The 20,421-nt window shown below is 42.9% G+C and overlaps 2 protein-coding genes across 3 annotated transcripts; one reads left to right on the forward strand and one right to left on the reverse strand.

The window, feature by feature from the left end:
* The first annotated feature begins 62 nt into the window (after nt 1–62).
* Nucleotides 63–20,163, forward strand: LOC116373039 (protein ANKUB1-like). 2 transcript variants are annotated; one of them, XM_031821749.1, is made up of 6 exons: nt 63–1,478; nt 8,899–9,042; nt 11,447–11,657; nt 11,799–11,913; nt 12,462–13,385; nt 19,285–20,163. In XM_031821749.1, exons 3-6 carry the CDS (start codon nt 11,480–11,482, stop codon nt 19,394–19,396), a joined length of 1,329 nt encoding a protein of 442 aa, XP_031677609.1. In that variant the 5' UTR covers nt 63–1,478; nt 8,899–9,042; nt 11,447–11,479; the 3' UTR covers nt 19,397–20,163. The 2 variants fall into 2 exon arrangements, with proteins under 2 accessions (XP_031677609.1, XP_031677608.1); XM_031821748.1 differs by lacking the exon at nt 63–1,478 and adding an exon at nt 6,549–6,807.
* On the reverse strand, nt 14,950–17,202 carry LOC116373037 (uncharacterized). Its single transcript, XM_031821747.1, has 3 exons — nt 15,843–17,202; nt 15,588–15,675; nt 14,950–15,247 (listed from the first exon to the last, which is right to left on the reverse strand). The coding sequence occupies exons 1-3, from the start codon at nt 17,034–17,036 to the stop codon at nt 15,069–15,071; spliced, it is 1,461 nt and encodes a 486-aa protein (XP_031677607.1). The 5' UTR covers nt 17,037–17,202; the 3' UTR covers nt 14,950–15,068.
* Nucleotides 20,164–20,421: the final 258 nt, after the last annotated feature.

Raw genomic sequence — 20,421 nt, forward strand, 5'->3', positions numbered from 1 at the left:
TTATGATATTCGCAATGTCATTAAGCAACAAAAACAACAAAAAAAGCGTCTACAATTTCGAAACATGATTTTGTTATCAGTTCAGTACCATTTGTTTGATTTTGTGGACCCACGACTAGCCTTTATCCATGTTAGCTAGTTGCTAGCGATGCTAGTCAGCATAGGCTGCTACGTGATAAACAGTTCGCGTCAGCGAATTAGCTACCTAGCTAGCCAGCCTAACAAGCTGTCACATCCAGTGGAAACCGATGCAACCCTGCTGCCAAATAAGGGCTAGCTCGATGACCCGTGGCAACAGTGAGGTCCCCATGAGTTTCAAGGCTTTAATAAGTGCTGTCGTGCAGAAAAAGCGAATAAAATACTGGTTGATGAGCTAGCTAAATTAGCTAGCAAGACGGGTATGACCGTTAACAGCTTGCATGCACAAATGCATGACGACACATTGTATCTCAGTGAAGCAGGCATGCAGAACGAGATCGCCCCACCAAGCCAGATAGTAGAGGGGTACAACAACGCCGGGACACAGAGGCATAGCTCATACAATTATATTTTGTTCCAGACAATACATGTTGAAAAATAAATACCTGCGTCAAATACATGGAATCGCATGCTAGTGCAAAGATCGCTTGCATTAATTAAAAATAATAAAATCCGGTGACCACTAGATGGACTCGTATACCCACATTTAGATCAACTATACTTGATTTTTCATCAGTACTGTGAATGACAAGCCCACTGAATCTAGTTTAATAATCTTTATACTCAGCAGGTAGAGGCCTAGGTACTTCAAATCAGTGCTTAATTTGAGCAGGATCATGCCAGAACAGGATCCGGCACCGTTCCGTTCTGGACTGTTTTGTTCCGGAACCTATTTGGCCGAATCCCGTGCCATGAAAAATAATTTTCACTTTTTTCTATGTAACAATTGTAATAAAAGCGATCAAAGTTCATTTGAGTTGCCTCTTCGTCAATTATCCTACCCACTCATCTCTCCAGAGTTGCACTTCATCATTTGTTTCCTTATAGAATCATAGCTGCATGAAGGGTTCTGGAGGAATTTTCTAAAGTTACGGAATTACTGTTCAGAAATAACTTGAATCATTCAGAATAGCCTAATACGTCATGAGAAACCCTCTAATTTAGCTACAGAGGACCAATGGTCCCTTTTTTAAAATAGCCTAGCTGCGGATTGTAGCCCAATAACAAAGAATAGCCTACAGTCGGGAACGCGAGGCAAATCTGTCAGTGAAAAAACAGCACGCAGACAAAACAGGTCTTTTGCAATATTTCAAATACAATCGAGGGGAAACACAGATTGAAAAGCAATGACTCTTGCTGAAAAGATAAGACTATGCTGTAGACTACCAAAATATTTGATCAACTCCCAAACATTGTTTTTACAAAACAGAGAGAGGGAGAGATAGGCTTTTGACACGAGCGCATCGACAATCTCCAGCGAGTGAGCTGCGCATCATTGGGTGAGTCAGTGAAACTGGAAAGCATTTTTAGGACTAATTTCCTCCTCATATTGTAGCCTACTATATGTTTCTCCACAAACCTAGGCCTATAGGCTATTGATGGATTCAAGACAATGTCGTTTTTATTGATCTCAGATACTAAATTTGTCAGCGTCAAAGTATCCTGCCATTTCGATCATTTGTGCGGATTTAAAAAAGATAATGCCAAAGTCTCCAGTCATGTAAAAGGATGTAGAATTGCACGAAATGCGGTTTTTAAAAAGGCCAACACTTTCCCGGACCCTTGGCTACTAAAAATGTTCCCCATGTGTTCACCTTCTGTAAATGGCTCTACTCAAATGTGATGATATGCGTTCAATGCTCTATTATAAAAGGTGATCTTTTTTTCTCATGAGTTCTGGTACCACAGAACCCCCCTTCTAGCACTCACTTTTTGTTCGGACACCTCCCAATTTACAAATTAAACTCTGCTTCAGATTTTTATTTTACAAGGCAAGTCAGTTAAGAACAAATTCTTATTTTCAAGAAAGGCCAAGGAACAGTGGGTTAACTGCCTGTTCAGGGGCAGAACGACAGATTTGTATCTTGTCAGTGCAGGGATTTGAACTTGCAACCTTTTGGTTACTAGTCCAACTCTCTAACCACTAGGCTACTTGTCTTCATGAAGGGTTTCATGTGAGCCTGGTTGCATCCCCCACTCAAAAAGACAATGAGAAGTGTGTTTAATTCCCAATGTGTTTTCACTATGCGTTCAACCATCTAAAAGCACAACCAAATTCCATTGGAAAAACTGTCTGATTTCTGGTTTATCTGTCATCTAAATGTGTTTTCACAGCACTTTGAACCATTTAAAAGCACAACAAAGTTCAAATGGAAATACAATGTCAGACATTTAGTATTTATACAACTATTGAAATGTTTTATCAATGTGCTTTATCTAATAGCACAACCAAATGACCTGGATTGTAGTTGAGATTACATTAAAAGAACAGTGTGCAAGTGATCAATGCTGTTTGAGATTCTGCGCAGATTATTATAGCAATTGGGAAGATCTCCACAGATCTGCGACCTTAAAATGCTATTTTTTTATTCCTTGTTTTTTCACCTTTTATTTAATCAGGTAGGCCAGTTGAGAACATGTTCTCTTTTACAACTGCGACCTGGCAAAGATGAAGCAAAGCAGTGCGACCAAAAACAACAACACAGAGTTACACACGTCACTACCTTGAACATGCACGCTTTGTCAAAATGTGGTGCTCATTTTAAGGTTGAATAAATACTGTTCCATTAGTTTGTAAGGTACACTGAACTTTAGGCTATCTACTGTATTACTAAAGTAATATTGAATTATGTTTGGTTGACAACGAAACCAAATATCAAAATTGCCCTTGCTAGAAGCATATGTTTCAGACATAAGGAAGTGGATGGCTGCAAACTTTCTACTTTTAAACTCGGACAAAACAGAGATGCTTGTTCTAGGTCCCAAGAAACAAAGAGATCTTCTGTTGAATCTGACAATTAATCTTAAATGGTTGTACAGTCGTCTCAAATAAAACTGTGAAGGACCTCGGCGTTACTCTGGACCCTGATCTCTCTTTTGAAGAACATATCAAGACCATTTCAAGGACAGCTTTTTTCCATCTACGTAACATTGCAAAAATCAGAAGCTTTCTGTCCAAAAATGATGCAGAAAAATTAATCCATGCTTTTGTCACTTCTAGGTTAGACTACTGCAATGCTCTACTTTCCGGCTACCTGGATAAAGCACTAAATAAACTTCAGTTGGTGCTAAATGCGGCTGCTAGAATCCTGACTAGAACCAAAAATGTTGATCATATTACTCCAGTGCTAGCCTCTCTACACTGGCTTCCTGTCAAAGCAAGGGCTGATTTCAAGGTTTTACTGCTAACCTACAAAGCATTACATGGGCTTGCTCCTACCTATCTCTCTGATTTGGTCCTGCCATACATACCTACACGTACGCTACGGTCACAAGACGCAGGACCTCCTAATTGTCCCTAGAATTTCTAAGCAAACAGCTGGAGGCAGGGCTGTCCTATAGAGCTCCATTTTTATGGAACGGTCTGCCTACCCATGTCAGAGACGCAAACTCGGTCTCAACCTTTAAGTCTTTACTGAAGACTCATCTCTTCAGTGGGTCATATGATTGAGTGTAGTCTGGCCCAGGAGTGGGAAGGTGAACGGAAAGGCTCTGGAGAAACGAACCGCCCTTGCTGTCTCTGCCTGGCCGGTTCCCCTCTTTCCACTGGGATTCTCTGCCTCTAACCCTATTACAGGGGCTGAGTCACTGGCTTACTGGGGCCCTCTCATGCCGTCCCTGGAAGGGGTGCGTCACCTGAGTGGGTTGATTCACTGATGTGGTCATCCTGTCTGGGTTGGCGCCCCCCTTGGGTTGTGCCATGGCGGAGATCTTTGTGGGCTATACCCGGCCCTGTCTCAGGATGGTAAGTTGGTGGTTGAAGATATCCCTCTAGTGGTGTGGGGGCTGTGCTTTGGCAAAGTTGGTGGGGTTATATCCTTCCTGTTTGGCTCTGTCCGGGGGTGTCCTCGGATGGGTCCACAGTGTCTCCTGACCCCTCCTGTCTCAGCCTCCAGTATTTATGCTGCAGTAGTTTGTGTCGGGGGCTAGGGTCAGTTTGTTATATCTGGAGTACTTCTCCTGTCCTATTCGGTGTCCTATGTGAATCTAAGTGTGCGTTCTCTAATTATCTCCTTCTCTCTCTCGGAGGACCTGAGCCCTAGGACCATGCCCCAGGATTACCTGACATGATGACTCCTTGCTGTCCCCAGTCCACCTGGCCGTGCTGCTGCTCCAGTTTCAACTGTTCTGCCTTCTTATTATTCGAACATGCTGATCATTTATGAACATTTGAACATCTTGGAAATGTTCTGTTTTAATCTCCACCCGGCACAGCCAGAAGAGGACTGGCCACCCCACATATGCTCTCTCTAATTCTTTTTTTTTTTCTCTCTCTCTCGGAGGACCTGAGCCCTAGGACCATGCCCCAGGACTACCTGACATGATGACTCCTTGCTGTCCCCAGTCCATCTGACTGTGTTGCTGCTCCAGTTTCAACTGTTCTGCCTTATTATTATACGACCATGCTGGTCATTTATGAACATTTGAACATCTTGGCCATGTTCTGTTATAATCTCCACCCGGCACAGCCAGAAGAGGACTGGCCACCCCACATAGCCTGGTTCCTCTCTAGGTTTCTTCCTAGGTTTTGGCCTTTCTAGGGAGTTTTTCCTAGCCACCGTGCTTCTACACCTGCATTGCTTGCTGTTTGGGGTTTTAGGCTGGGTTTCTGTACAGCACTTTGAGATATCAGCTGATGTACGAAGGGCTATATAAATAAATTTGATTTGATATCACCATTTGAAGGAGACGTATCTTCTGCTTGGATAGTAACCTTCTGTGCCACTGACTTAGTCTGGCTTTAATTCCAGTTTGTCTAAAAATGAATCATTTATATGTTAGATTCACGTCTCCATCTCAACCAGAAATCTAAGTTAAAGAATAGGTCTATATTTAATCAAATCAAACTTTAAATGCACTTTAAATAAAGTTTGATTAAATTTAGTCCTATTCTTTAACTTAGATTTTTGGTTGAGATGGAGACGTGAATCCAAAATGTGAATGATTAACTTGGAAGATTCAATTTGAAATCAACCAAAGCTTGAGACACTAGGCCCATACTGTATGCCTTGTCTATTAGTTGAACTCTGGGTTGAATTGAAACAATAGCTGTTACATCTCATTTGCTTTGTCAAACCTACCCCTTGGAATGACTTCGATATTAACACTGAATATATTTTGTTATTAAGAGATCTCTCAATAATAATTCTCACAATAGCATATTGGTAGTAGTCAGTGACATATTAAAGCTAAGCAGGGCTGGGTGTAGTTAAAACCCTGGATGGGGTTCGATCCCGGGCTGAGGTGCTGCCCAGCCTATTGTTTTTTTCTGAAAGTGTATATAATGTTGAAAATCTGACATTGTTTCAAAGGTACAAATTCAACCTATTTTATACAAGGTTTGGCTATGCTAATTTTGATTACAATGATGACATCATCCTGTGGTTGAAATTTCACCCTCAAAACAACAGATTATGTTGACGATTCAATGTATTTTCCAAGAAGATTCCATGTCACACAATACATTGACAAATTACGCTGAAACAACGTTGATTCAACCAGTTTGTGCCCAGTGGGATGCCTGCGCTGTAACATGTTAGTAGAAGATAACACTAACCACTGGTACAGGGTCAACTGTTCTTTCACCCCCCTAATGGGTCATCTGATCCTAAACCTGTGGTTTAAGACAACCGATACCTTGAGCTGATTAAAAATACTAATTGACCAGAAACATGCTAATTTTGAAACAAACCTATTGTATATGAAGATGCTTGTGTTTCCAACTTCCCAAAGTTAGTAAACATCCAGGGTTTAGAGGATGAAGACAGTGTAGGCCTATACCGCATCTTATCCACGACCCCCCCCCCCCACACACACACTTTACATTTGACCAATATGTATGGAGCCACCAGCCCTAAAGCTTGAACCTGTTTTTTTGCTAGAAAATGTGGATTAAGAGAAGCAAAATGATCCTTTTCGCTAGTTTCATCTAAATAGAAGGGCAACATGACATTGACAAACCTTGTCATATCTGCTTTCACCGGGATTTAAAAACCCAGGCTTTCCTAAAATGTTTACCTCAGCCAGTTTAGAACCCAGGTGATTCTACAAAACACATGTACTCCTCCATAAGGTTCATGGGTTCCCTATTGTTTTATCCCAGTACAAGAGGGGCAACTGGATTCAGGATTAAACACAAGCAGTCTTTAAGGTATATCTTATTACAATTTAGGCCTACCTTATTATTTTCTTCCATCTGGCAATATCATTTTAAGGAATGAAATCTGTTTTGTTGCTAGAATTATTATTAACTGTAGGAAAATACAGCTGTAAAGTACAAGAATCAGCTACTTTCTGAAGGGCAGCCAAGCATATAAGCAATTTAGAACCTAGACAATTATGACAAAATTGGAACGCATGAATGTGTCACAAACGCCTTGTGGTCACATGTTATTTTAGGGCGTGGCTCCGCATTCGTGACCGGTTCTCTTATTTCTGTTTCCCGGTATCCGTTAGTGCTGGAATTTGCGATTAATACTTTTCTCATTCCGAAACCGGATTAGATACATACCCGGTAGTTAAATGTCAAAAATGATTATATTCGCAATGTCATTAAACAACAACAACATAAATAGCTACTACATTTTCGAAATATGATTTTGTCATCAGGTCAGTACCATTTGTTTGATTTTGTGGACCCACGACTAAACTTTATCTATGTTAGCTAGTTGCTAGCGACGCAAGTCAGCATAGGCTGCTACGTGATAAATAGTTCGCGTTAGCGAATTAGCTACCTAGCTAGCCAGCCTAACAAGCTGTCACATACAGTGGAAACCGATGCAACCCTGCTGCCAAATAAGGGCTAGCTCGATGATCCGTGGTAACGGTGAGGTCCCCATGAGTTTCAAGGCTTTAATAAGTGATATCGTGCAGAAAAAGCGAATAAAATACTGGTTGATGAGCTAGCTAAGTTAGCAAGACGGATATGACCGTTAACAGCGTGCATGCACAAATGCATGACGACACATTGTATCTCAGTGAAGCAGGCATGCAGAACGAGATCGCCCCACCAAGTCAGACAGTAGAGGGGTGCAACAACGCCGGTACACAGAGGCATAGCTCATACAATTATAATTTGTCCGGGTCAATGACTATCCTTGTTGAATAATAAATACCTGCGTCAAATATATGGCATCGCATGCTAGTGCAAAGATAGCTTGCATGGATTTTTTTTTAAATCCGGTGACCACTAGATGGCCTCGTATACCCACATTTAGATCAAATATACTTGATTTTTCATCAGTACTGTGAATGACAAGCTCACTGAATCTAGTTTAATAATCTTTATACTCAGCAGGTAGAGGCCTAGGTACTTCAAATCAGTGCTTAATTTGAGCCGGATCATGCCAGAACAGTATCCGGCACCTTTCCGTTCCGGAACCTATTTGGCCGAATCCGGTACCTCTTGTGCCATGAAAAATCATTTTCACTTTTTGCTATGTAACAATTATAATAAAAGCGATCAAAGTTCATTTGAGTTGCCTCTTCGTCAATTATCCTGCCCCCTCATCTCTCCAGAGTTGCACTTCATCATTTGTTTCCTTATAGAATCATAGCTGCATGAAGGGTTCTGGAGGAATTTTCTAAAGTTACGGAATTACTGCTGTCTGTTCAGAAATAAATTAAATCATTCAGAATAGCCTAATACGTCATGAGAAGCCCTATAATTTAGCTACAGAGGACCAATAGCTTCTTTTTTTAAATAGCCTAGCTGCGGATTGTAGCCCAATAACAAAGAATAGCCCACAGTCGTGAACGCGAGGCAAATCTGTCAGTGAAAAAACAGCAGGCAGACAAAACAGGCCTTTTGCAATATTTCAAATACAATCGAGGGAAAACACAGGTTGAAAAGCAATGACTCTTGCTGAAAAGATAAGACTATGCTGTAGACTACCAAAATATTTGATCAACTCCCAAACATTGTTTTACAAAACAGGGAGAGGGAGAGATAGGCTTTTGACAGGAGCGCATCGATAATCTCCAGCGAGTGAACTGCGCATCATTGGGCGAGTCAGTGAAACTGGAAAGCATTTTTAGGACTAATTTCCTCCTCATATTGTAGCCTACTATATGTTTCTCCACAAACCTAGGCCTATAGGCTATTGATGGATTCAAGACAAGGTCGTTTTTATTGATCTCAGACACTAAGTTTGTCAGTGTCAAAGTAGCCTGCCATTTCGATAATTTCTGCGGATTAAAAAAAGATAATGCCAAAGTCTCCAGTCATGTAAAATTATGTAGAATTGCACGAAATGCGGTTTTAAAAAGGCCAACACTTTCCCGGACCCTAGGCTACTAAAAATGTTCTCCATGTTTGCATCTTCTATATGTGTGCACCCAAGTCCATAGGGGAGTTGTAGCAATGGGACAAGATTGTAACTACCAATTGGATACCACTAAATTGAAAAAAAAGAAGTCACCTTGGGGGTTTGTGGTATATGGCCAATATACCTCCGCGTTGCGTTGTGCCTAAGAACAGCCCTTGGCTGTGGTATATTGGCCATATACCACACCTCCTTGGGCCTTATTTCTTAATTGTACACAATTGGACACGTTTACAATTATTGTATGGTAAACATTGACATCTGTCTGGGTGGAACACCCTCCATTACGGCTCCATCAGTGTTGAGCCCCCTCAGTCTGATTGTATGGGACACTCAATTACGGCTACTTGTGTTTCCAATCTTCTTCCTCTGGCAGGATTACTTCCACGTGCAACTGTCAGACGACAAGTAGGTGAGGCACTTCCGGGAGCTGAGCTATGCTGGTGCCATCCTTCGGGACACCTGGGTCCTGACAGACGTTGGCATCACCCCTAGCAGTGCCATCTGCTGCCTGCTGAAGGTACCAGCCGAACACCTAGCTGTTTCTACCCGTGCTTGAAAATGCATATCAAAGTGAGCTGGCTATTGCTTGAAACAGCTTCATACTATCATTAACATAAAGTGTTTCAGATATAGTGTGGTGATATATAGTATGGTTATATATATTATGGTGATATAGAGTGGTAATATATAGCATGGTGATATATATAGTGTGGTGATATATTGTATGGTTAAATAGTATGGTTATATAGTATGATTATATATATTATGGTGATATAGAGTGTGGTAATATATAGTATGGTGATATAGTATGATTAGGTGATTTAGTTCATTCAAACAGATGCCATTAATACAGGTAACGAGTGGACGACAGAGGAGACTCTTAAAGAAGAAGTTACAGGTCTGTGAGAGCCAGAAATCTTGCTTGTTTGTAGGTGACCAAATACTTATTTTCCACCATAATTTGCAAATAAATTCATTAAAAATCCTACAATGTGATTTTTCTGGATTTTGTTTCTCATTTTGTCTGTCATAGTTGAAGTGTACCTATGATGAAAATTACAAGCCTCTCTCATCTTTTTAAGTGGGAGAACTTGCACAATTGGTGGCTGACTAAATACTTTTTTGCCCCACTGTATAGTGTGGTGGTATATAGTATGGTGATATATAGTATGTTGAGGTCACCCTGCTTGAGACATAAAGTAATATTGCCCTTGCTCAACCAAGACCATGGTTATGGTAGAGTGATTGGTTAGTAAGGACACTGCTTTATACTGAGACCATGGTTAAGGTAGAGTGATTGGTTAGTAAGGACACTGCTTTATACCGAGACCATGGTTATGGTAGAGTGATTGGTTAGTAAGAACACTGCTTCGTGAGTGTGAAGTGTTGTTGTACAGAGGTCCCTGGGTACATGTCCAGAGCCAGACAGGGACAGAACTCACTCTGTTCCACAAGGTTCTGTGGAAGATTTGCTAACAGAGGAGAGTGGTTATGTATCTAAGTACAAATTTAACCATCAGAATAATGTTTATTTGTGTTCCTTACTTACACATCCCTTCATTGACATAGTCAAAGCCAGACCTTCTGTCTGTCTCTCCTTCTTGCTGGTTGACTAGAGTGGAAATCTATAGTATTGTATGGTTGACCTGGGATAGAGCTGAAATGTGGCCCGATGTAGTGTTGCCTTTGTACCAAACACCCTTACAGTCATAAACCTTTTCCCCATGTAATCGCCTCGAGTCTGGTGTTCGCTAACAGTATCTGAAGAGTCTGTATACCCAGTGGTGTATAGTACAGCAGAGTAGAGTACAGCAGAGTAGAGTACAGCAGAGTAGAGTACAGCAGAGTAGAGTACAGCAGAGTAGAGTACAGCAGAGTACAGTAGAGCACAGCAGGCCGTATAGTAGGAGAAGAAGAGGCCCTTTGGGTTCATTGAAATACATATTCATAATATTTCTGTTAACAATTTAATCTGCACCCAGATTAGTCTTCAATTTAATTTTCACCCAGATTAGTCTTCAATTTAATCTGCACCCAGATTAGTGTTCAATGTGATAGAACAAAACTCAGTACAGCACATGAATTAGAAAATGTTGTTACAAATTTGAGCCACGAGATGGTGGTAGATTCTAAGTTTAAATAGCATGGACCTTTGATTTGTCTCTGGATAGAAATTGCCCTTGGGCACAGATCTAGGATCAGTTTACTCTCACCAAATCCTAACATTTACCATTAGCAGTAAAAACACAAACCAGACCTAAGACCAGTGCAATGGAGCCACTTCATCTTACCCCTGTAATTATATGACTCCTAACTTATATATACTGAGTGTACCAAACATTAGAAACATCTTCCTAATATTGAGTTGCCTTCTGCCATCAGAACAGCCTCATTTCGTTGGGGCATGGACTCTACAAGGTGTTTGAAAGCGTTCCCCAGGGATGCTGGCCCATGTTGACTCCAATGCTTCCAACAGTTGTGCCAAGTTGGCTGGATGTTCTTTGGGTGGTGGACCATTCATGATACACACAGGAAACTGTTGAGTGTGAAAAAACCCAGCAGCATTGCAGTTCTTGACACAAACCGGTGCACCTGGCACCTACTACCCCGTTCAAAGGCACTTAAATATTTTGTCTTGCCCATTCACCCTCTGAATGGCACACATACACAATCTATGCCTCAATTGTCTCAAGGCTTAAAAATCCTTCTTTAACCTGTCCGCTCCCCTTCATCTACACTGAAGTGGATTTAACAAGTGACATCATTAAGGGATCATAGCTTTCACCTGGATTCACCTGGTCAGTCTTTGTCATGGAAAGAACAGGTGTTCATAATATTTTGTTTACTCGGTGTATAAACACAACATAGGTATTTATGTAAAACAAGTGAATTTACTGTATGTCCATGGTCTTATACTTCAGCGGGAGCCGGTGGTGCGTGTGTTCAGTACCGTGATGGGGGAGACCCTCTCAGTCTCGGGCACTGTGTTTCTCCTGAGTACGTCTGTGGCCAGGCTCATGACCCTGGTGTCCCAGCAGTGTGGGCTTCCCGTCAGCTCCTTCAGACTGAGCTCTCCCACCGGCCTGCAACTCTACGATTGCAACCGGCTGCACGACTACGCCATTGACCTGGGTATGGCCTTCCTTGTGCAGTAGATCAATGGTCCTCTGGCTCAACACCTTATGGATGTAACACAGAGACAAATGGACTATGGAACACATTCTTGGTTCATAGCAACCAGGAGGACAACCTGCATGTGTCTCTGTCTCCCAGGGGCTACTCTACGGTTGGACACCTGGGATGGGTGGGCGGAGTTCCTCAGAGGCTGCTTCCTGGGACACAGACTGACCGTCCAACGACACCTGTCTAGGGAGAGACCTGTGATGAGGTCAGAATACACATCTACACACTGAACTGTATGATAGACTTACTATCAATCGTGATGGTACTGAACCTTTATATAGCTTACAATGATAGTACTGACCCTGTATATAGCTTACAATGATAGTACTGACCCTGTATATAGCTTACAATGATAGTACTGACCCTGTATATAGCTTACAATGATAGTACTGACCCTGTATATAGCTTACAATGATAGTACTGACCCTGTATATAGCTTACAATGATAGTACTGACCCTGTATATAGCTTACAATGATAGTACTGACCCTGTATATAGCTTACAATGATAGTACTGACCCTGTATATAGCTTACAATGATAGTACTGACCCTGTATATAGCTTACAATGATATGATATGAAAGTTTTTTCCTTCATATGTTTTTTCTCTTACCCTGATATTTAATACTGCATTGTGGGAAAGAGCTTGCAAGTAAGCATTTTACTGTCCTGTTTTATAACCCACTGTATCTTGTGAACTTGACAAAAAAAAATTGAAACGTGTTATAAATACATTGATTCTGTATTATTCCAGGTTCCAGCTCCGGGTGGCACTCTACATCGCTGCTTCTCTGGGCCACCTGGACCTGGCCGGCTGGCTGCTGGAGAGGGGGGTGCGTGTCATTGAGCCGGTGGGGGTTCACCCTTACCGTGAGTGGTGCCACCAGACGGCCCACCCCGACGTCACCAAGTGTCCCGCTGTCGCCTCCATCGAGCGCGGCCAGCTCACCATCCTCAAACTCTTTATCGCCAGCAGCGTTCTGACCCTTGCCTGTCAGGATCCCCAGGGTCGTGACCCCCTGAGGATCGCCCTCCAGTACGGCCACAGAGAGTGTGTGCGTCACCTGGCCACCAAGCTGTGCTCTGTGGTGGTCCTCCCAGGTATGGCCCTGCCCATGCGGACATACCTCCAGATAAAGGGCTGGGTGAGGCTGGGGCAGAGGAGGGCAGCATCCAGGCACTGCATGGGCCTCAACACGGCTCCGTTCAGGACCAGGGTGGGCGACACGGCCCTGGTGGACGGCTTCACCCTCCCCAAGATGTCCTCCAAGCCCAGGAGGAGTGAGGCCAAGGCGGGTATCAGGGTGATGTCCACAGCCTCTCGACGTTTGACCCCCATCAACTGCCCATCTCATGTATCCTGCCCGCTCCGCTCCCTGGCATCCCAGGATAAACCTCTTCAACTACCGAAGCTACACCCTGTGGCCACGAGGGATGAAAGAGAGAAGAAGAGGGGATGTGGAGGGAAGGGATGTGAGGAGGATGAGAGTGGGGATCAGAACAGCAACCAATGGAGGAGCAGAGTCCCGCTCCCACCCATTTCCAGAGACACCAATCTCAGACCTGTGTTTGCCTCGCCAAACTCCGCCCAGATACTCACCACCTCACTGGAGGCCTTTTCTCTCCACTGCGACCGCACACCCAGAGAAAACGCCATATACTGTTTGGCCTTGGCCAGGTTAGTCCAAGTTTAAATGACAGCTACGGTGAATATGAATATTTCTCTGGAGGTTTCTTATGAAAGGTGTGAATACTGTCAGAAGAAGCCTCCTATAATCAGTGGTGGTGGGAACACATGTAAAAGCTGTTTACACACTTTTTATTTTATTTTGTTCAAGCATTTACCCACCTTTTGTGGAAGATGCATTGAAAGTAGAGGGAGCGTTACTTCTTTAATCCTGAACGGCAATCAGCATTTACCAGTCAATGGTTTTACCACTACATCACTGCCTATGATATACCCTTATCCTCCCTGAATAGATTTCAGTACAAACAAATCATGAGCCAACCATCATGCTTAGAAGGTATATAGTCAAATCAAATCAACTCAAACTTTATTTGTCACATGCGCTGAATACAACAAGTGTAGATCTTTCCGTGAAATACTTTACTTACAAGCCCTTAACAAACAGTGCAGTTCAAGAAGAGTTAAGAGAATATTTACCCAATAAACTAAAGTAACAAATAATAAAACAGTTGAACTTGTCCGGTGGCCATTTGATTAATTGTTCAGCAGTCTTATGACTTGGGGTTAGAAGCTGTTATTGGTTTACCCTAACAAGTCCTGAAACAAATCATGAGCCAACTATCATGCTTAGAAGGTATATAGTGTCTTATTGGTTCACCCTAACAAGTTGTTTCCGTATGGGGAGAGGATAGGATGTAAGGGCGCTTCATTAATGTATTGAGGCCATTACATATACAGTATTTCACAATGCTAGGACACAGATTTGGTCTCCTAACCTTGTTCTGGTTGATTGACTCTCTAACAGTGCCTTCACAAAGAGACCATGGTTGTAGCAGCTGAATGTAGCGCGGACTCTGGCCAGGAGGAGTGCTCAGCACATTGGGTAGACACCAGGATCCTGGTCATTAGACTGCTGAACAGCTTCTACCCCCAAGCCATACGACTGCTGAACAGCTTCTACCCCCAAGTCATTAGACTGCTGAACAGCCCCAAGTCATTAGACTGCTGAATAGCTTCTACCCCCAAGTCATTAGACTGCTGAACAGCTTCTACCCCCAAGTCATTAGACTGCTGAACAGCTTCTACCCCCAAGTCATTAGACTGCTGAACAGCTTCTACCCCCAACTCATAAAACTGCTGAACAGCTTCTACCCCCAAGTCGTTAGACTGCTGAACAGCTTCTACCCCCAAGTCATTAGACTGATGAACGTTAATTAAATGGCCACCTGCACTATTTGCATTGACCCCCTTTGTTACTGATGTATTTTTCTAATTGTTTTCCACTGACTCTCTTGAATTGGCTCGATGCACACTCACTACACTCTACCCACACATTCACTGTGACACTGACCGACTTTCACACTAGCTGCTGCTACTGTGTTTATTATCTATCCTGATTGCCTAGTCACTTTTACCCTTACCTACATGGACATACTGTATTACCTCAACTACCTCGCACCCATGCACATTGACTCGGTACTGGTACTCCTTGTATATAGCCTTGTTATTGTTATTGTGTTACTATTTAGAAAATATTTTCTTACTTTTTTAACTCTGCATTGTTGGGAATGTGCTCGTAATAAAGGATCTCACAGTTGTTTTCTGCGTATGTGACCAATACGATTAGATTCTCATCTGAACAAATGAATGCTCTCGTTGTTTATAATGAGGAATTTATTTAAATAATTTGGTTTTCCTTGAAGATTTGAATGGGCTGAGAAAGCCTTTCGTGATGGATCTAGACAATCTGGTGAAAAGGGAGGGTTTGTGACTCTTCTCTTCAAGTGGGAAGGACGATGCGATATCATAAATTCCCTCTGGAGAAAAGGAGCCATGAGATGTTGTCATCGTCTCTGCAACGAAAGACCATCCAGCATGCCATCAATTTACATTTTAACTAATTTATCAGACACTGTTATCCAGAGAGACTTACAGGAGCAATTAGGATGAAGTGCCTAGCTCAAGAGCATATTGACAGATTTTGCCTCGTGAACTCAGGGATTCTGAACCAGCAACCTATCGGTTACTGGCCCAAACTCTTAACCGACTAGGCTACCACCCAGCCCACAGTACAGTATGTCATAGGTAACAACTCAGAGGAGTACAATGTCTTTCCAAATGAATTAGTGGAATGGTAAAGGGATAATGTCTCAGTCTTGACTGAGCAGCAGCCTAAACAGCAGCAGGGCTTACCTGTAAAGTACACAGTAGGGGAAATGTTCTGAGGCTGGTACTCCAGAGACTCTTGAGGACAGAGGTTCTTACTAACTTTCTTGGAACCCTGGTTGGTGGGAAAAGGCACATTAAAACAAACTGAAATTTTTTCGATATCTTAAAGTACAGGATATCAATTGCAAAGAAGCAGTGCAATGCCATGACACAAAGAATCATATTTCTCATAAAAGGTCAACAGCAGTGTTATTCATGAAAGATGTATGTGTACTAAACCTTTGTGTTAAAGGTGAGGACCTGCTCTCCAGTACTGCTGATGGTATCCCTTTCCAAATCAAACACGCCTTCTACAATGTCACTGGTGGCCACACTGGTAGTGGACTCAAAATAACATTTAGCAGTGGCTTTGGTGATCATTTGAAGAATGACCATGCAAGTAGTAGTCTTTGGATCGTTCTGGACTGAAACATCAAAGTTTATGTTTTCATACTCATCTGACCACTGTCTCAGGAAGCCCTTCACTGTCTCTTCAGCAAATATCTGGAGAAGCTGAGAGGAGAGCTCCTTGGATATGGCACATTGTTCCTTTCCCCATTTCAGCCTTGAAAGAATGGAGTCTGAAGCACTTTTGGCTGCTTCCAATGTTAAGACCTGTGGAGTGCTGTGGCTGTCCTGAAGGGCTATCACTTTATCCACCAATTCATGACTGAAAATGTGGATGGTCCAAGTGGAAATTATTTTTCTCAATTTCCTAACAGCAGATCGGAGGTCGTCAAGATGAGAAGCACCCTGTCCATCTTCCTGTGTGTTCTCAACACTTTCCACCATAATGTCCACTACCACCCCAGCAGCTTGCCTGACTTTGTCCACAAAGGTTACAGGAAGTAAGTCCTCTGTGTGAAAGAAGTCCTCAATGATTGTGTTTCTAACAATGGGAAAGTCAATCTGAGCAGGAAACTCAGTGGGGATGGGAGTCCCGGGTAAGGCAAAGTGCCATTTCGACTGCCTTAATTTTGAAGTAGGTGTTAGAGAGATGGAGGAGCGTGAAGAAGAGGTATTTCTTGTATTTTGGCTGTCAGCACTCCTACAACGGATCGTGTCAATATCCTCCAGCATGGATCCTGAGAGCTCAGAGGTTTTAGGTAGTAATTTGTGCGGAATGTCCACACAGGCAACGTTTCCTCCAGGTGTAACACTGCTCTGGTTGACCTCAAGATGGCCGAGACTTGCTCTTTGTGATGCAGGACTGCTTTGATATGTAAAGATTTGGATTGAACCAAGTGTTGTGTCTGATCTTTGAAGATCTTTTCTGAGAAACTCCGTAATCTTACTTTCCAGACTGTAGTAGATGTTACGAGCAACAGACCAGATCCTTTTCTCAAAAACCTGTCCAGTGGTGAGCAGGGAGGTTCCAGATACCATGTCAGATGATTGGGTGGTCTGGGTGAGCTCCTGCTGGTCTTTCACCATGGTTTGTATAATATCAGTAGATGTGGTGGATGTAGATACAGACTGGAGGTACTTATCTGTTGTGCCTTCCTCCACAATGTTAAATGATCTAGAGAGGACCTCACTCACTCCTTTCTCAGCTTTGGTTTGGAACTCATGACTAGAGAGTTTTTGGAGGCTCTTTGTTGAAAGACTGTGGGTAGATGCAATGCCTTTGGAGGCAGCCGTGCTGCAATCTAGACTTACTGGAGAGGTTCGCTCAGTAGAACCTTGGAGACGTTCAAACATGTCTTCACATGGTGTTGGGGACCTTGACAAGGAGATGTCCTTCAGCTGAGACAGAACACCACCTACCAACATGGTGACCTCAAGGGACATATCAGATATTTTCTTTCCTACTGTGGAGAAGCAAGGTGCATTTATTGTCTGATCCTCGCATGAGGTCAAGATTGTTGAAATGACCTGTTTGGTACTATTGTTCATTAGACCCTCGTCTGTTTCAGTCCAGAGAAGTTTTGAACTCTCGCTGACACCCATGTGTAGAGTCACTTCCTGGTTCAAACTGGGCAAGTGAGGCACACTCTTACTAGCTTGCGTCAAGTTCTGGCTTGCCAAACCAAGGTACTCCTCAGTCACAAGATGTCCAGAGTCCTCTGTGGGTGTATGGCTAGACATTCTTCTCTGCACGTCTGACCTCCGCCGGTGAATGGTGAAGCCCTTTAATGTCTTCTTAATATTTTTATATAAACTAGTGGTAGCAGACCAGATCCTGCTCTTTCGCTTTTGTGCATTTTCCTGGAGGTCAGGTTCTCTCTCCTCTACTTCTGCAGGTTGCGCCAAGCTCTGCAGGTCTTCCACAAATGTGTCAATGATGCCAAAGGCAGCAGAATCCGCACAAATATCCTTTGACAAGGTTCTCTGGTTTTGAACGGAACAAGACCTAGATGCTACAGAATAAGCAGGCTGTGCACTAGTTAAGCTACTGGTGGACTTTTTAACTAGGAACTCACTCACTGCTTGAGTGGTGTCACTCTTGAATTCCTCACTTGAGTTTTTTCATGCAATCTAACAGACTGGTCAAAGAAGCCGTGGCCTTACTTCTGCTGTCCTCAATTTGACAGGGGAACTCATATACTATTGGTGATGAGGCCCTGGAATGGGAGATATCCCCAAGCTGAGCCAGAACGCCCTCTACAAATTGTTGTCTCTCAATAGAGAAGTCTGATCCTTTTTCTCCAACAGTGTACAGGGGGTCCTCCTTTGACATCTCAGTGTTGTACAAGACCAGAAGCTCTGAGATGACTTCTTTGGTGCAAGTTGTCAGAAGGAGCTTGCTTTCTTCTGACTCAGTTTGTGCCCAAAGAAGTTTTGAGCACTCACTTAGGCCTCTTTGTAAAGTAACTTCACCAGTGGACTCTGGAAACTGAGGCTCACTCTTACTGGGCCTATATTTCATGTCTAAGCAAGGAAGTGGAACTGTCTCCTTAAACTCAGCATTTCTGATGTTGTCATCAGATGTGACCATGCTCTTTAGGGCAAATCTCTGAAGCTTGCCGAAATAATCTTTCAAGTTGTTTTGGATGCTGTGGTAAATGTGAACAGCAGCAGACCAGGCACTCTTCTGTTGGGGACTCTCTTCAGATTCAGCCAATGACTTCATATCTGACACGAAAGTCTTAACAACTACTGACGCTGCTGAGCCAGCTGGGTGAATTGACTCTGTCTTTACAATGCCAGACAATGTTTGACCTGATAACAGCACCTGTTAACTCAGACTGAACGACTGAACTAGGAAAGCTCAAACTACTGACTTTTTTGGCAAAAACTCCACTCACTGCTTGTATTGCTGATGTTTGAAACTCCCGGCTGGAGAGTTTTTGGATGCTCTTAGATGTGAGCGTGCAGGAGGAACCAGATTCACCAATATTGTAGCTGCTCTCGTATTTCCTTATCAGGGCATCAAGATCGTCAATGAAGTCAACATGAAACGTGATCTTGTCCTTCAGATCTTTCAGCAAATTCTGTTCGTTCTCGTCAACAAAAGCCACCATTGTGTCAGAGATCATGGTCATGACTTGCCCTGTTAGACTCTTGCTCTCTTGGTCAACTTTTTCAAGTTTAGCAGCCAGCTCTCTCACCATGCTCTCAGTCACCTTGGTCTGTGAGTCTCCCCTTACCGGTGTCACTTGAGGGGTTTGGCTAGCGGAGGCACTCTTAACGACCACTGATACGGCCGACTTGACATCTTTAATCACTTCTGCCATTACAGCAGGGGTCATCTTCGGAGAGCCTGCACTTCCAGATGGAGAATTGGACATGCATGCAAGTTTGGAGAGAGATCCTTGCAGGCTGTCCTGCACACAGGTGACGAGGGTGTCTAACAGACTGGTGAGTGACGCTGTGAGAGATCTCTGTGACAATGGAGAGGAGGCAGCATCTTGGATGCCCAGTAGTTCGTAAAGACCTGGGATGATGATCTGCATCAGCTTGTCCGATAAAAACTGGACAATCCTCAGACACAAGCCGGCAAGCTGTTGTTTTGTCAGCTGTATTCCAGAAACAGAAGATGTGTTTGAAAATGTTGCATAGTGCGTCTTTCAAAAGCTTATTTATTTATTAACTTGTCCGGTGGCCATTTGATTAATTGTTCAGCAGTCTTATGACTTGGGGTTAGAAGCTGTTATTGGTTTACCCTAACAAGTCCTGAAACAAATCATGAGCCAACTATCATGCTTAAGAAGGTATATAGTGTCAGTCTTATTGGTTCACCAATAGTTGTTTCATTATGGGGAGAGGATAGGATGTAAGGGCGCTTCATTAATGTATTGAGGCCATTACATATACAGTATTTCACAATGCTAGGACACAGATTTGGTCTCCTAACCTTGTTCTGGTTGATTGACTCTCTAACAGTGCCTTCACACAGAGACCATGGTTGCAGCAGCTGAATGTAGCGCGGACTCTGTCCAGGAGGAGTGCTCAGCACATTGGGTAGACACCAGGATCCTGGTCATTAGGCAGATTAAACATACTGAAACAAGGAGGGACAACCTGGAATTGTCCAAAAAGGAACTCTTATTTGAGTTTTTATTTATATTTTTTACAGTGAACAAGATGAGACTTTGGAACGGATGATGCCTGAAACAATGCGGACGACTTAGAATTTCGTTCCTTTGGATGAGGCTTATAGATATAGTCAGTACTGTGTTTGATTTGTGTGCAGAAAGTTTACAAAGGCAGGCAGTGGATTCTCAGTCATTCCTATTCTCAAGTAACAAAAAACGTATCATATTTCACTGGCTATTTGTAGTAGCCAAATGTGAATGGAATTATTATTATTCTAGAATCATTCAGTTGACTATGTGGTTGTACTGTATGTGATTGTACTGAATGTGGCTGTACTGTA

Source organism: Oncorhynchus kisutch, unplaced genomic scaffold, assembly GCF_002021735.2.
Source record: "Oncorhynchus kisutch isolate 150728-3 unplaced genomic scaffold, Okis_V2 scaffold4012, whole genome shotgun sequence".
Taxonomy (NCBI): domain Eukaryota; kingdom Metazoa; phylum Chordata; class Actinopteri; order Salmoniformes; family Salmonidae; genus Oncorhynchus; species Oncorhynchus kisutch.